The sequence below is a fragment of the Neolamprologus brichardi genome, chromosome 3 (assembly GCF_056152115.1).
Source record: "Neolamprologus brichardi isolate AB-2024 chromosome 3, ASM5615211v1, whole genome shotgun sequence".
NCBI classification, from domain to species: Eukaryota; Metazoa; Chordata; class Actinopteri; order Cichliformes; family Cichlidae; genus Neolamprologus; species Neolamprologus brichardi.
In genome coordinates, this window is record NC_142106.1 from 58,892,252 (window position 1) to 58,909,953 (window position 17,702).

Here is a 17,702-nt window from a genome sequence, read left to right on the forward strand (position 1 = left end):
ACCTCTCTCATGACCTTAAGGTGTGTGTGCATGCCAGAGCACTCTGGAAGGCACACAGAGTCTTCACAGACTACTAAGGATCAAACCTCTATCATTATGAAATCGATTATAAAACTCATATATGAGTAAATATTTCTAAGCAAACCTTACAGATGGTTTTAAAAGCAGAATTTATTTGTTTCTCAAATGAGAAAGAGCTATCGAGAAACACTCCTAAATCTTTAGCAAACAGAGTTCTGAGCTTTTCCAGTGGGCCAAGGTCAACATTATTAGATAATGCTAATTCATTTCCCTTGCATTATAACAATGTGAGGAGTTAATGCTAAGTATACTGCCATTAGCAGCTAATTCTAATTAGGGTTGAATAATTATTACCAGCAATTGCTAATATCGTTTTCTCTTCCCTTTTAACAATGTGAACAGCTAGTGCTAGGTAGGCTGATGCTAGCAGCTAATGCTAATTTGACGTGAATTAGCATTATATTATTGAGCAGTTAATGCTAAGTAGGCTGCCATTATTAACTAATGCTACTTTGACGTGAATTAGCATTATGTGCTAATGCTAATACTGTTTTCCCTTACTTTTTAACAATGTGAGCCGCTAATTTTAAATACGCTGTTGTAAAAAGCTAATGCTAATTTAGTGTTACTTAGCATTATTCAATAATGCTAACACTGTTTTCTCTTACTTATTAAAAATGATAGTAGCTAATACTAATACTCTTTTCCATTGGGTAACAACGATGTGAGGAGTTAATGCTAAGTAGGCTGCTTTTAGCGGCTTATTCTAATTAGGGGTGAATAATTATTAGCAGCTAATGCTAATACCGTTTTCTCTTTCCTTATAACAATATGAGCAGCTAATGCTAATTTGATGTGAATTAGCATTATATTAGTGAGGAGTTAATGCTAAGTAGGCTACCATTAGCAGCTAAAGCTAATTTGAGGAGAATAAGCATTAGCTGCTAATGCTAATACCCTTATATCTTGTGTTATAATGATGTGAGACGTTAATGCTAAATAGGCTTCCATGAGTGACTCTTTTCCCTTGTATTATAAAGATGTGAAGAGTTTATGCTAAGTCAGCTGCCATTAGCAGCTAATGCTAATACTGTTTTCCCTTGCTTTATACAACTTGAGCAGCTATTGCTAAGTAGGCCACTTTGCTCTGCTAAGGATTTGTGTGACCATGATGGAAACTCTGATAAGCTAATGCTGCTAAGCTAATGCTGTTTATGGGCCCTGTTAGAATCATTATTTCATTCTCATACTGTTGTTTGAGAACAATAACAGAAAAATGTGCACTTGAGAACAAATTTATTGTAAATTCAGCTGTGAATGTAGAGTTTGTCATTATTTAAGCTTCCATTTCCAAATGTTAACTGACACTTTATTAGGTACACTGACATCTATCTCAGGTACACCTGTGACCTAAATGTTCCTGCAAACAGACTCCTTGGAGACCCTTTCATAAATATCCATGTACTATCCAGCTACACTAGTGTGTCTGTCCCTGAAAATATTCCTGCATGTGTGATTGTTCATGTCTCATCTGCAGGAAACAAACAGGAATTGAGTGAAAGACTCAGGAAATGTTTCCAGCTCTTCCTCCTCTATCAGACATTCTTCATACCTGAGAGTGTCCAGTCTCCAGCCTGGATCCTTCAGTCCAGCCGACAGCAGCTTCATTCCTGAGTCACCAGGGTGATTGTAGCTCAGGTCCAGCTCTCTCAGATGGGAGGGGTTGGAGCTCAGAGCTGAGGCCAGAGAAGTACAGCCTTCCTCTGTGATCAGACAGCCTGAAAGACTACAGACAAACAAAACAACAATCTATCTGTCAACAACCGTTTTCTCTTTGTCACAATAACATCTATCCATTTACATCCATTCAATGTAACTTTATTTATAAGTGACAATACCCAACAGACAACAACAGTCAGCTGAAGCTGTTTAACAGTGTAAGGTAACAGCCTCCAATATTAGAGAAAAAGCCCCAAACATCAGACAATCCACTGTGAGCAGCACTTGGTGATGGTGGGAAGGAAGAACTCCCTTTGACACAAAGATCCTCCCAATGAAAACAGGCTCCAGGAGGAGCATCTACCATGACTGGTTGCAGGGTGAGGGGAAAGAGAAGACATGAGCTCAGAGAGACAAGAACAAAACACAAACTAAGGAGAGAGAAGACAAAAGTTAAGGACATGCAGTAGTGACATATAAAAGCATCAGAAGTGAAAAGAGGGGAGAAGAAAGCAGAGCATCATGGGAAGTCCACCAACAGCCTGAGCCTATAGCAGCATAACTAAGGGATGGTTCAGGGTCACCTGATCCAGCTCAAACTATAAGCTCTATCAAAAAGGAAAGTTTGCAGCTGATCTTCAAAGTAGAGAGGGTGTCTGTCTCCTGAACTCAAACTGGGAGCTGCTTCCACATCCAGTCCAACATAGCCAGGCTTTCTTTGCTGCTTTGACAAAACCTCAAATCCCAGTCAGAGATGATGAGCATCATCACAGTGATGATCATTTCTCTGTTAACCCAGGCTTTCTGCTTCAGGATCTGTGCACGCTCACAGAACAAGGAGACCTTTAAACATCATTTCACTAAATGGATGGACTGAGCTCAGCCTACAGATGAACTGGTGCCAGAGATCATAAAGAACATCAAACAGTCAAATTCAAAACTTTTAATGGAAATATGAGATTAATGCTGCAGACAATCATGAACCTGCTGAATTCATGAACATCAAGAATGCAGCGAGTGGTAAAATAAAGATTTGACCTCAGTGTGCCCAGTGTTACTGTCTATTCCTAACATATTCCTAACATGATAGCTGCACTTTAGAGCTCTAAAACTGGAACTGACACATATTTAAAGTCTTCATGTTACTCAGTACATTCAGTTCTGACACTCGCCCACAGTCCAACAAAGGAAACATGGAGATCACATCAGTTTGTCATCAAAGTCTAATTATTAGGGCAACTTAACCTGTTATTATCTCGTTAACTCATTAATTGATTAACGTCAGCAATTATTTTAATCACAGTTTTTAAAATCATGATTATTGTGAAGGTGCTCACTGGCTCTGAATATAAAAGCCATGGGTCACAGGAGGGTTGTTGATCAGTGCTGGCTTGAAATGGGCGTCATTATGCGTCTCAGCCAATGAGAGCATTGAGGGTGGGCCTAATACTACTGCAGCGTTTACATGACCCAGGACAGAAAGAAAGGGGCGGGGACAGGAATATGGAGACAGGTACAGATCTTTGACATGTTCATTTTAAACTGTTCCAGGAGGCAGTGTTGATACAACTAAAGTTATTTTTAAGTAAAGTTGAGTTTTTTATCGTCGGAGTACTTCAAGTCTGAAGTATCACTTAAATGCATTACACGCTGTTGATGGCAGCAAACAAACCACCCAAACAAACAGAGGTGGGAGGCTTGGGCAGACTACGTAGATTCAGCTTGTGGGAGGAGTGTAGATAAACCAAAGAAAGACAAGCTAACAAACGCCACAGTGAAGTGAGTAGCTACAAACTGCAGGCCGATTAGTGTTGTTGAAGAAGTCGGTCTGAGGAACGTTCTTAGGATCAACAAATGACGGCGTGTATGATCCTCCCTCAAGACGCAGCATCACAGGAAGAATACATGAGCTGTAGAAAAAGGAGAGACTACGAAAGCCACGGTGTTACAACATGAACCTGCTTTTGGTCTCTCTGGAGACTACTGGACGTAGCTGGGTAACCATGGTTACCTGGGAGTTACAGAAACGTGCAGAACATGTGATTCATGTTGCACAGCAGTGGGACATTTGAAATAAAGTCAGCACACTCAGTACAGATAGTGCATCAAATATGATGCTGCTGCCAGACGTCTGCCTTTGAACACGTCCCTGCATCGCGCACAACACCAAGGTTGCCATGGCAATCACAGCTAACAGGGACAAAGTGCACAGCTGGAAGCCTGCAGGTATATTTAACATGATGTATTTCTCAGTGTCCTGTCTGTGTGTGAGAGACAAACAGCCTCTGTATGTGTGTGTAAATACAGCATGAATATGTAGAGGACATGTTTGTGGATATAAGTAAATGAATGCTCTGCGTCATTTGAATCTTTGATTCTTGTTTCTGTTGCAGGTCTGTGACTGAACTTCTGGGAGGAGAAACGTTGGTTTCATGCTCTGTGATTCTGTGTTTTGTCATCTCTCTCAGGTGATGGAGAGCTCAGATGATGACCCCGCCTACGTGGTCAAATTCAAGTCTACATTCAGAACAGACCTGGAGACACGCAAGCAAAATGCCAACATTGTATATGTGAAAACTGCTGCTGCACTGGAGCCAGATTCAAGGAGCTCAAGTGTTTACCCAGATCTTACTGAACTTACTGAAGGAACAGAGGGTTGTTGGAGGGAAACCTGTGGAAGCAACAACATCCGAGCCACCAGAGAAAAAGTTGGGACTGCTTTCACAGCTAGAGATTGACGAGGTACAACATAAATGCTACGGCAAGGAGGAGTCAGGACGCCAGGTCAGGGGGGAGATATCATCACCCCCACCCGAGATTGGGTACATAGCCCCAAGTGCGACAGAAGAAGGATCGTTGAGTGTGAGAGGAACTGACCTGAAATATAGGATCATGGCCAAGCTTGAAACCTGGATCCCCCGAAGCCGGTTACCAAGATTACGTGACGTACCCTCAGAAGGTCTGCTAGAGGATGTTAACGCAGCACTACGGACAATACCTACAACCACGATTACCGAGACTAACAAGCTGATCTACAATACGGCAGCAGTGATCAGTGAGATGCTTGGCTACAAGTTGAACAGCCACAAGGGGAAGTACCCTCAATGGAGAAGGAGGCTAGAGGGCAAGATCAAAGTAGCACGGAGGGAGGTTAGTCAACTAACGGAGTTGCAAAAAGGTGCGACAAAGAAGGTGCATAAGAAATACAGCAAGCTGTCCATAACTGAGGCCTTGGAAACTGCCAAGCAAAGACTCACAGCCTTGGCCAGCCGCTTGAGGAGGTATACCAGAGAAATAGAAGGCAGGAGAATAAACCAGCTGTTCTCCACAGAACCAGCAAAGGTGTACTCTCAGTGGCAAGGGAACAATAATAAGAGAACAGCACCACCAAGGCTGGAGACGGAGCAATACTGGAAGAGCATATGGGAGAAGGACGCAACCCATAACGGCAATGATCAGTGGCTAGTGGATCTGAGGGCAGACCATAGCAACCTCCCTGAACAGGGTCCAGTAACCATCACAGTGGCAGATATCCAAGAAAGGGTCTCCAGTATGAAGAGTTGGACAGCACCAGGGCCCGACATGGTTCACGCCTACTGGCTAAAGAAGCTGACTGCACTCCATGAGCGTCTGGCAGCACAAATGAACCAGCTGCTAGTTAACGAGGGACACCCGGAATGGCTAACCAAAGGTCGGACGGTCCTGATCCCCAAGGACCCCAAGAAGGGACCGGTCCCCTCCAACTACCGACCAATAACCTGCCTCAGTACTACATGGAAGCTCCTGTCAGGCATCATATCGGCTAAGATTAACAGGCACATGGGTCAATACATGAGCGGGACACAGAAAGGAATTGGCAAGAATACCAGAGGCGCAAAACACCAGCTACTGGTAGACAGAACAGTCAGCCGAGACTGCAAGACCAGACTGACCAACCTGTGCACTGCCTGGATTGATTACAAGAAGGCCTATGACTCAATGCCCCACAGCTGGATACTGGAATGCCTAGAATTGTACAAGATCAATGGGACCCTAAGAGCCTTCATCAGGAACTCAATGGGGATGTGGCGTACAACACTAGAGGCCAACTCCAAGCCCATAGCACAAGTCACCATCAAGTGCGGGATCTACCAAGGAGATGCTCTGTCCCCACTGCTGTTCTGCATAGGCCTGAACCCCCTCAGTGAGATCATTAACAAGACTGACTACGGATACCGACTACGGAACGGAGCAGTTGTCAGCCACCTCCTGTACATGGATGACATCAAGCTGTATGCCAAGAGTGAACGAGACATCGATTCACTGATCCACACTACCAGGCTATACAGCAATGACATTGGAATATCGTTCGGGCTGGAGAAGTGTAGTCGGATGGTAATAAAGAGAGGGAAGGTAGTCAGAACTGAGGGGATTGAACTACCAGAAGGCAACATTGCAGACATAGAGGACAGTTACAAGTACCTGGGGATCCCGCAGGCGAATGGGAACCATGAAGAGGCCGCTAGGAAAGCTGCAACCACCAAGTACCTGCAGAGGGTCAGGCAAGTCCTGAGGAGTCAGTTGAACGGTAAGAACAAGATCCGGGCCATCAACACGTACGCCCTGCCCGTGATCAGGTACCCTGCTGGGGTAATAGGCTGGCCAAAGGAGGAGATAGAAGCCACTGACATAAAGACAAGAAAGCTCCTTACCATGCATGGAGGGTTTCACCCCAAGTCCAGCACCCTGAGGCTGTACGCTAAGCGGAAGGAAGGGGGCCAGGGACTGGTGAGTGTCAGCACCACAGTCCAGGATGAGACAACGAACATCCAAGAATACATCACGAAGATGGCCCCAACTGACAGTGTGCTCAGTGAATACCTCAGGCAGCAGAAACCCAAGAAAGAGGAGGGAGACGAGGAACCATCATGGAAGGACAGGCCCCTGCACGGTTTGTACCACCGGCAGATAGAGGAGGTGGCTGATATTCAGAAATCCTACCAGTGGCTGGACAAAGCTGGACTGAAAGATAGCACAGAGGTACTAATCATGGCAGCACAAGAACAAGCTCTGAGTACAAGATCCATAGAGGCTGGGGTCTATTACACCAGGCAAGACCCCAGGTGCAGGCTGTGTAAAGATGCCCCAGAGACAATCCAGCACATAACAGCAGGGTGCAAGATGCTAGCAGGCAAGGCATACATGGAACGGCATAACCAAGTGGCCGGCATAGTGTACAGGAACATCTGTGCTGAGTATAACCTGGAAGTCCCGAGGTCTAAATGGGAAATGCCCCCAAGGGTGGTGGAGAATGACCGAGCTAAGATCCTGTGGGACTTCCAGATACAGACGGACAAGATGGTGGTGGCTAACCAACCGGACATAGTGGTGGTAGACAAACAGAAGAAGACGGCCGTAGTGATCGATGTAGCGGTTCCGAATGACAGCAATATCAGGAAGAAGGAACATGAGAAGCTGGAGAAATACCAAGGGCTCAGAGAAGAGCTCGAGAGGATGTGGAAGGTGAAGGTAACGGTGGTCCCCGTGGTAATCGGTGCACTAGGTGCGGTGACTCCCAAGCTAGGCGAGTGGCTCCAGCAGATCCCGGGACTAACATCGGAGATCTCTGTCCAGAAGAGCGCAGTCCTGGGAACAGCTAAGATAATGCGAAGGACCCTCAAGCTCCCAGGCCTCTGGTAGAGGACCCGAGCCTGAAGGATAAACCGCCCGCAGGGGCGTGCTGGGTGTTTATATATATATATATATATATATATATATATATATATATATATATACATATATATATATATATGAAAACCTGAACGCAGGACTTGACATGGGAACAACACAGACAATCCGACAAAGACTGAATGAGAACGCACAGACTAAATACACAGGCTAATACAGGAGGCTAATGAGAGAAGTGGGAACACATGGGGGGCAGCTGACGCACATGAACATAACGATGTCACAGTGGAAGAGTAAAACTAAACACGATGAACACAGGAACACAAGATCTCTTCAAAATAAAACAGGAAACATGAGAGGCAGACATGACAACATAAGACACACAGACATGAAACACACGAAGGGCAAGGGAGACTTCACAGGGGTTGAAAACACAAGAGGGAGCTAATAAGCAAATGAACATAAGAAACCTAATAAGCTTAAACAAACACTATAAACATCAAAAAAAACTAAAACTCAAAACACTGGGTCATAAGACCCAGGATCGTGACAGTGTGTCTGAATGGCAGAGATTCAGAAATATGTGCATATAGCACAGAGCCACGGCTCAGAGTCTGAATGAGTCTGAATGTGCTGTTGAAGCCATTTATAATTATAACGTAATTCTTTACTCGTTTGATCTGCTCCTTACCACAAGCGACCAGACGTAGAAGGTTTTGGACTTTTAACTATATTTTCTTAAGTTTTACAACTTTTCTTACTGTTAAAAACCTCGTTGTGGCCATTCATGCTATACAAAGTAATTAGACATGTGTGGTATCTACAGAAATGTCAGAATCTCAGCTAAAAGTTCACAAAACCATCTCAACAACCACCAAACAGCTAAAAAAGCAGGTGAACAGATTACACAAAAAAGATGTAAACACAAATCCCCCTGATCATCTGTTTTTTAAACATGAAGTGTAGTTTTGGACGTTCATTTACTGCTGGTTCAGTGAATTTTGGTTGGACAGTGATGAAACCTGCAGTCTCAGAATCTGTGAGAAGTCTGCTTTCAGCACGCAACAGCATTGTTGTGTTGTGTGCTGTGGATTCACCTCTGCAAACTCATCACTGTTTTACCATCATGTTTCTACTCAGACAATAACAAAGGAAGCAGTTCCCAGGAACTACTTCCTGTCTTGTTAACATAAGAGTATGTTGCCCTTCAAAACACCTCCACTTCTCCTCTTATTAGAGGACTGCCTTATTATTAATCTGCTAATTCTGTCAATTGATGAAAGAAAAATGCTTGATCTTACCTGAGATTTTCCAGTGTACAGTGTGGACTCTTCAGTCCTTCAGACAGAAGCTTCACGCCTGAATCCTTCAGTTTAATGTTACTCAGGTCCAGCTGTCTCAGATTAGAGGTCTGACAGCTGAGACCTGTGGCCAGAGCTTCATAGCTTCTCTCTGACAGGTCACAGTAACTCAGTCTGAAAAATAACAGATAAACAATTACAAAAATAAAACACTTATGTTGAAGTGTAATGAGATGCTATTATATTTAGCAATGTTTAATCTTGTTTTGTCAGGAAACTGAGCACTTATGCAGAGCAACATGTGGAGAGAATCGGAGGAGAAGAAGTGAAGAGAGAACAGCAGTAAAACAACATGAATTGTTCAGTGTGCTTTTGATATCAACAAAATGTGTCAAACTGTTTTAGTAGAATTGATGATTATCACTTTGATAACAACGACAGGCCAGGTCTAAATTGCACTTTGGTAACAGTTACACCCAGAAATATTTCAGAAATGTGGATAATTTGTGCTCCAATGTATTAAATATTGAACAAACTGAATACCGATGACCACTTAATATTTTTGATATTTTATTTGAGTTGTTCCACCTGATTTGTGTTAACTAGAATAAACATTTAAAAAATAAAGCTATGATCACATATTTACTTACAGAGCTTTGTTTAAGGGTTTGACCACTGGCAGCAGCCTCAGAAGAGCCTTTTTAAAGGCTCATGTTCTCACTTAGATCATTTATTTCTACTTACATTTCTTTCTGGGAAAAATGGGGATTACTTTGAAAACAGGAACTACTTTCCCCAAAAATCAGCCCTGGATTAGTAAATCACTCCAACATCTTCTCAGCCAGAAGAAGCTGTCTTGTTATGAGGGAGAGAAAAAAAAGATCGAGGCACAGAAACTTGTTGAAATAGAGATAAAGCAGCTAAAATCAGGTCTAAAAGTAAAGCAGAGCATAAGTTGAATAAAGGACACTCAAGGCTGGCTTGGAAAGGAATGAAGTCCATGGTGGGGATGCAGAGCAAGGACCAAAGATGAATGTGATGCTGAATAAGCAGAAGACTTGGACTCATTTGATTCCAGCTTTGATATCATTGATTTCAATGAAGAGCTTTGTGATTGTAGCAAAGGGCTGGTAGCTCTGAGAGTCCCACTGATGAGGTGTTTGTGAAGGTTCGCAGTCATCTAAAGAGCTTAGAAAAAAAGGCATCTGGACCTCTTTGAGTTTCTTGAAGACGTTTCACCTTTCACCTCTCATCCAAGAAGCTTCTTTATTTCTAGAGTCAAATGGTGGAGAGTCCCAGATTAGCCTGTGTACAAACAGACTTCAGCCACATGAGAGTGAGTGTGAGTGAATGAGAGCACACACAGGAAACTCTGATCTCTCAATGTGTGTGACTCAGTGAAAAAGAGGATTGTACTGGATATACTGTGACTGACAAACAGAGTTTAAAGAGAAAGGTGTTTGGATTAAAATGGATTATGCTAAAGTGAACGTGCTAATGAATTCTGAACTGACTGAAATGTGAAGTGAAGATAATTCAGATGTAAAAGAGAGAGAAACTGATAACAAGGTGGGGCTGGAGATCAAACACCTGATTGGTTGAGTAGATATCAGATCGACAGTTTCACAGTTTTCCCTGTGGATTATAACTTTAAGAAGATGTGACACTCATCAAGGAATCCTGCTCCGGATTATTTCCATGAACACTGAGCTGGAACACATCTACAGTGCTGGAAGTGCCCATCTCACCACCAACCTCTCTGTGCACATTCACTTTTCAACCCTTTGTGAGACACTAAAGATGCAAATCTGAGTATTAATCTGTGTTAGTGCGAACACCTCTAATAGGTTGGTTTAGTCTTTCCAAGTCATAACTTCCCTTGGAGTCTGCTGTCCAGGCTCCTAAAACCATCCTAGTTTAACAAGCACTACAATCTAGAGGAGAGCTGCACTAACAGGAGTGACTAATAAGATCTGACCTGCAAGGATACTCATGGACATCAACTCTGTCAGGCTGCCTGAGTCCGCTCACCCACATCAGCTCAGAACTCTGCATTATCTACTGAGAAAGACTCAGAGGATCAGGGATCAGAAGTTCTACAGAGAGTAGAACCAGACTTCCTGTATAGAGGTCTGTGGGCCTACTGATCCACAGTGTCAGCACAACTTTCACATCATATTCATCTCAGCACAACTAAAACATGTGACTGACCTCAGAGTTTCAAATCGACATCGTGGATTCTCCAGAAGAACACACAGCTGCTTCACTCTTGAATCCTGCAGGTTGTTGCAGTCTACACTCAGGTCCAGCACTCTGGGATACGAGGGGTTGGACTTCAGAACTGCTGCCAGATAATCACAGCTGATCTCTGACAAACCACAGCCAAACAATCTGTATGAAGAATGAAAGATGTAAGTTTATCAGACAAAGTGTGAGCTTGAAATCATTCAGTGTTTCATCATCTGTTCAGAGCTGAAGAAGGTTCAGAATGTAATAATAATAATAATAACCTTTATTTATAAAGCACACTTAAAAACCAAGGGCATGCCAAGGTGCTTAACAAGTAAGATAGGGAATAGGAGGAGGATAATAGAAATAGGACCAAAGCAAGTACTAAGTATGCAAGCAGGTAGCTGTCACTGATACATAGGAAAGCAACAGGTACAGAACAAACAAGAATTTAAATGAGCATAAAAGATATATATATAAAATCATAAAAGAAATATTAACTGGAGGGAAAGGCAAGATTGAATAAGTGGGTTTTTAGTCGTGATTTGAACTGTGCAATGGAATCAGATGCGCGGAGGTCAAGAGGAAGGGTATTCCACAGTACCGGGGCAGCCAGAGCAAACGCACGGTCACCCCGGGACTTCAGCCGAGATCTGGGTTGGGTCAGAAGTAGTTGAGTGGCAGATCTGTGTGTTCTAGCAGGAGTATGTGATTTGAGAAGTTCACTAAGATAACTTGGCGCTAATTTATTAATAGTTTTGAATGTAAGGAGTAATATTTTTAATTGAATACGGTACTTTATGGGCAGCCAATGCAAGCTAGCTAGAACAGGAGTAATATGGCAAAATTTCCTGGTACCAGTCAAGAGGCGGGCCGCTGCATTTTGGACTGTTTGCAGTCTAAGAAGAAGAGAAGAGGGAAGACCGTAGTACAAGGAGTTACAATAATCCAACCTGGAGGTCACAAAAGCGTGAATAAGCTTCTCCAGGTCCTCATGCGGAACATAATACCTAGCCTTAGAGATAAGCCGCAGTTGGTGGAAGCTAGATCTCACTACAGCAGACACTTGCTTATCGAGTTTGAGCGAGCTATTCAGCAGTACACCCAAGTTACTGACATAGTCACAGGAAGAGCAAGCAAAGGAACCCAGGGCAGCACAGAGTTGGGCACGAGGGGTTTTACTGTTGAACACCACAATCTCAGTCTTCTTATCGTTTAAAACAAGAGAATTACTCAGGAACCATTCTTTGACCTCCCGCATGCATTCTTGAAAGTAGTGCAGGGACACAGCAAGGTCGTCAGTAAGTTCAAAATAGATCTGTATGTCATCGGCGTAACAGTGGAAGGCGATATTGTATTTTTCAAAGATTGCGCCTAGATGGAGCAATTACAATGAGAAGAGAATAGGGCCTAGAGCTGATCCTTGAGGCACACCACAACAGACTGGTGCAGAGGAAGAGGAGAAGGTGCCTAAGTTAACTGATAAGGATCTATCAGCGAGATATGATTTAAACCAGTTGAGGGCAGTGCCTCTAATACCCACAGTGTGCTCAAGTCTTAGTAATAAAATGTTATGGTCCACCATATCAAAGGCTTAAGAGAGGTCCAGTAAAACTAGGAGCATAGAGCGTCCAGTATCAGTGATTACAAGAATATAATTAAGAACTCTAACCAACGCTGTTTCAGTGCTATGCAATGGCTTAAAGGCAGATTGAAATTTCCCAGCAATATAGTTCGTGTCCAAGTACGCCTGGAGCTGGGAGAGAACTAGTCTCTCCAGGATCTTGGACAAGAACGAAAGCTTAGAGATCGGTCTGTAGTTTGAAAGGTCATAACAGTCAAAGTTTCTTTTTTTAAGAATCGGGTGGACTACAGCATGCTTAAAGGCCGAAGTAACACAGCCTGAGAGAAAGGAAAAGTTCATAAGAAATAGGATACTAGGTCCGATTACATCAAAACAGTCCTTAGCTAAACGAGATGGAAGAATGTCAAGCACAGTATTGGTGTTATTCATTTGAAAAACTAGCCGCTTAAGAGTCAAAAGTGACACAGGCTCACTCAGGTAGAAGTTTAGAAAATGGAAACTCCAAAAAGCTGAAGCCAACAGGAAGCAGCTAAAAACAAACACAACAAGAGAAAAAACTCTGAACGTTTCACATTAAAGTCGTACATTTATCATAAAAACATGAAAAAGTTGTGTTTTTCCCTCCATGAACCACAAGGCTTCACTTTTAAAGGTGAAGTGTGAAAGAAATGGACATATTTGAAGTCGAACACCTTTTTCCAGTCACATTATTAAAGCAGAAAAACTACAAGCTCATTTTCATTCCAACAAGTCATCTTCTGACCTGGACTAACAACACTGGTCTCTATGTGCAGCTGGCTGTGAGACCAGTGCTCAGGGACCGTCTACAAAGTGCAACACTGAAAGAACATAACACACTAATTTGCTTCCATCTTCCAACCTGAAGAGGAAACAGAGATGCCTCCCCTTCAGAGTAAAAGCTGCTCATTTTGGACACAGTATCAAAGAAAGTCTACAGTATAACATAGAAAAGACAGAAAAAAGTTTAGGTTGTTTTTAAATTGTGCAGAAATGAAACTACACTAAGCTCAATTATGTGACAGACATTTCATCCCATGTCAGTTTGGGCTTATCCTGGGCCGGATTATCCAGCACACACTCTGACCACAGGCCCAGGGGCCACGCACAGCTGGGCTCCATCCAAGAGACAGGAAACAAACCAACACAATAATAAAAAGCTCCATGTGATCTTCTTACATCTTCAAGACAAACATAGTAAAAACATGAGCATATTTGTTTCCTGATAAAATGATGTGACAGGTAGAACAGAGTAAAGTGGTGGTGTTACAGCCTTTCTCCCCTCTGCTGCCGAGGCAGTTAGTCTCTCCCAAACTCAGCTACAAGACTTCCACATGAATGAAAGCAGCAGAAGTGGCTTTACAAATGAAAGAGGAAGAGGAGGAGAAGAAGAGAGAGAGGCCACCCTGACCATCACTCCAGCTGAAAACATCACACTTTCCATTAAAGTTGGGGGGAAATGTCGAGCAGGATGAGCTGCTGGCTAATCTGGAGGCTGTAGCAGCAGCTCACAGTCACAGTGGATTTCCACTCATGAAAAAGCTTATATTTACAGTAAGTCTTATCATTCCCCTTTTCCCTGCCAGTCACCGCCAATGTTCCCTCTAATGTTTCATGTGTCTGAGCGAACACACAAACTCCCTGAGCGGTCCCTTGGACCACTGTGAGCGACAGCAGACGTGTGAACTGTGGTCACGCCAGCATCGAATCCATCCAAGATACATGTTTATTAAAATAATCAAATTACAGCATTTACATTTATGTTAGACTACTTTTAATTAACTGTTTTAGCCCACTTACAATAAAAATGAAAAAGAAATCTTGTTCATGACCTGTGTAGTATGTTAAAACTATTGGAAGTAAAAATAACTTGAACTCCAATTTTGAAAACACAGCTTTATTTTTTCTGTTTTCATAAAGCTCTGACTTGTATTATGAGTCTGTGGTCTGGGAGAGAGTCTGTAACTCTCTGTCTGCAAAATACAGGATATAATGACCAATGTTGGGCAATTAATTATATAGTTACTTCTTCAAAAAAGTTACTGAGTTTTGCAAACAACAAAGTTTGTTGCAATAAATACTGAATACTATCGTTGTTATAAACAACGATAGTATTCAGGAAGAAAACCAAACATTGCAGATATTTTTATCATAACTCTGGTTTTACGTGGCCGATCAACACAATTTAAAAACTGGTATAAAGTCCACACTTATTCCGTCAATTGTTCTGTCTGTCCTGCTCACATGGTCCAATGGTTGTACACATTGTCTTTAACGTGGCTTCACTCCACATCAGCCGCTTTGCTCGCTAAAACAACGGTGTCGGCACATAAGGACGCTGTCATAGCCTGTCAACGACGTTGATTAGCTGCGTATATACGAATGTGAATCGCATTATTGGCTGGACTATAGGATAAGGTGGCATCGTTCTAAACCCGTACAGGAGCAGCCAGTCACTTACTGACTAACACTGCAAAACAGAATTGTTAAAGTATTAATTTTAATTTCAATTGAGATTTGATTTTTTTTTGTGCGCAACACAGATTTTCTGTGTGCAGAGACCGTGCCAGCAGCGCGCAATTACGCACGCGCGCAGCTTAGAGGGAACATTGGGCACCACCACAGTTCACTTCAACAAAACTTTACTTCAGATTTGTTTTCATGTTTTGATCCACTGATGAGAGCCGTTTCCCCCATGCCCAGTCCTTGTACTAAGCTAGGCTAAACATGTCCAGTGCCTGTCTCTGTGCAGCTTTTAATCTGATGTTAATAAGGTAGAAATGGAGGAAGAAGAAAATGACTTCATCAATCAACATGCAGCTACCAACCCAAATGGTGAGGTGGTGGTTAGTTATTACAGTTGTTTTGGATCCCCTACATTATCCTACATTCAAATATATTCTCCAGCTACAATAGTGTTTGTGTTCCTAAAAGGATTTCATGAATGTGTTATTGTTCATGTCACATCTGTATGAAACAAAGAGGAAGTGAGGTTTATCCTTCATGATCACAAACTGTTCCAGCATGTAAACCTGAGATCTGTGTGGAGCAGCTGAATTGTACGATGTGCTCAACACAAACATTATTTACCATCAGTTACTGTGTGACTGAACCACGTGGGTGTATGAAACATCGCTTTTAGTTTTAATAGCACATGGCAACATTAAGACGAGAATCTATACAGTAACACTTTGATTTGTTACGGTGAGAAGACTGTTGAAGGGAACGATGAGGGGAAACTGTAACAGCAGAAACAGAAACCCAGGAGACAAAGCTGAGGTCTGGGTTCCTCTATGCTACAAACAGCCTCCTGCTCCAGGACTTTAGTAAACTCATAAATATCTCCAAGTACAGTTACTTCAGAAACTCGATTAAACTCATTACAAGTTTACTTCAACTTTAAATTACTCATAACATCAGCACACATGAGCAAACACAGTAACTCACACAGCTACTGTTCAAGTTTAGTCATCTTTAATACAAATATACCTCATTATTATGAATCTCACAGCTACCTGCTCATTGAACTGAACAATAATTCTGTTTTACCATTAAAACAAAATATGTGACTGTAAAAAAATGTTCAGACAGTAATTAAGAATCTCCTAAGCAATCCAAAGATAAAGAAAAGTTTACCTGCCAATTCTGTAAAGCTTGGTTGTTTATACAATAATATCATTTAATGATCAGCAGTGGGGATGTTTGGATCCTGACCTGAGAGTTTCCAGTGTACAATGTGGACTCTGCAGTGCAGCAGACAGAAGCTTCACTCCTGAATCCCGCAGGTCATTGTTACTCAGGTCCAGCTGTCTCAGACTAGAGGACTGGGAGTTGAGAACTGAGGACAGAGCATCACAGCTTCTCTCTGAGAGGTTACAGCCACTCAGTCTGGAAGAAAACAAACAAACAAATTAATTAAATCAGTGAAATGAAACATTTTTTAATGCCAGCATGCAATACAATTATTGGTTAACTAAATAGCTTCATTAAAACACAACTCTTCTTCTATATCAGCACTTACTCCTTGTAAGCTCCTCCTGCTCCACTTTCTGAGTCAGAAGACATGAAAACAAACTGTAAATCTAGTAGAAACATGATTGGAAATCTTCTCAGATCCATTTGTACATTTAGAGCCTGATACTGAAATATAGCAACACGGACATTCACAGCAGCAAAGGGTTCATGCTGATCGTAGCTGGCTTGGTCCTGGCTTATTGAAGATTAAAGAAAGCGGAATCAGCTGTTCAAAACCCCGCAAGGCTGCCCGCTGTGACTGAAACAATGGGACGGGTCGTGACTTCTCAAAATGGGCTCATTGATCGCAGCACAGATAAGATCTTGAAGAAGCTCATGGCGGTCGTGAGTTCTCAGACTTTGCTCTTTGAGCGCAAAACTGATAACCTGTCGGAGAAGCTCGTGGCTCTCCAACGGGAGATTGAGAGACGAGTGACGGACTGTTAGATCAGCTGTGAAATTGACATGCAGTTGTTCGCACCAAAGAAAACCACCATCATTTCATGCGGCTAACATACCGGCGCCAGCTGTAGTCTCAAGGCTGGAGCTGAACATAACAAATCTCACCCTGATAACAGACGGTGTTTAGACTGTTCCTTCCCATCCTAAGCATGCTTATCCCCTCCCGGTGCAGACGGTGGGTCAAGGGGACCAGCGCTAATGCTGCAGGCCCGGATGCGCTGTTTACACCGGCTGTCTCTCACCTTTTACCCATCCCTGTTGCTTGTCATGTGTTTCTATGGCGCATTAAGAGTTTTCATGTGTTCTGCGCTAAGGTCATTTTTTTTCTGTTCTCAAACTGATCTCCCTGTTGGAGCTCAGTCTGGGGAAAGTTCTTTTTTCTCCTCATCTTTCCTGATGTTGTGCATTTTCCGCTGTTCGGTTCCAGGTCGCTGCTCTAGCGGCTGACCGGCCAGCTACCTAGCCTGACCTGTCTCCCCAATGTGATGTTTGTGTATTGTATGTACGGTTGGCAAGGTCAGTATGCTAATAGCCCCTTGAAAATAAATACAGTGTTCTGAATCTTAATCTGAAAAGATTACAGAAGACGACTCTGTTCAGTAAATATTACGGTCATGCTGTCAAGAAATACCAAAGGTAGGTAAAACTCTGGTTGCTGCAGCCATCCAGTATGGTAAATGGTAAAT

At 42.7% G+C, this 17,702-nt stretch overlaps 1 protein-coding gene across 9 annotated transcripts in view; it reads right to left on the minus strand.

Moving 5' to 3' along the window:
• LOC148105978 (protein NLRC3-like) overlaps positions 1–17,702 on the minus strand; it is a 663,817-nt gene that overhangs the window by 137,728 nt on the left and 508,387 nt on the right. For 2 of the 9 annotated variants that reach the window (XM_087837934.1, XM_087837926.1), the window contains exon 8: positions 16,255–16,428. The exons of 3 other annotated variants lie outside the window; for them this stretch is intronic. In XM_087837934.1, coding sequence (XP_087694060.1) covers positions 16,255–16,428 — 174 coding nt within the window. Of the gene's footprint in view, positions 1–1,633; positions 1,808–8,708; positions 8,883–10,919; positions 11,100–16,254; positions 16,429–17,702 lie in introns of all 9 variants that reach the window. 4 more of the 9 variants (XM_087837916.1, XM_087837910.1, XM_087837928.1 and 1 more) reach the window with 4 other exon arrangements.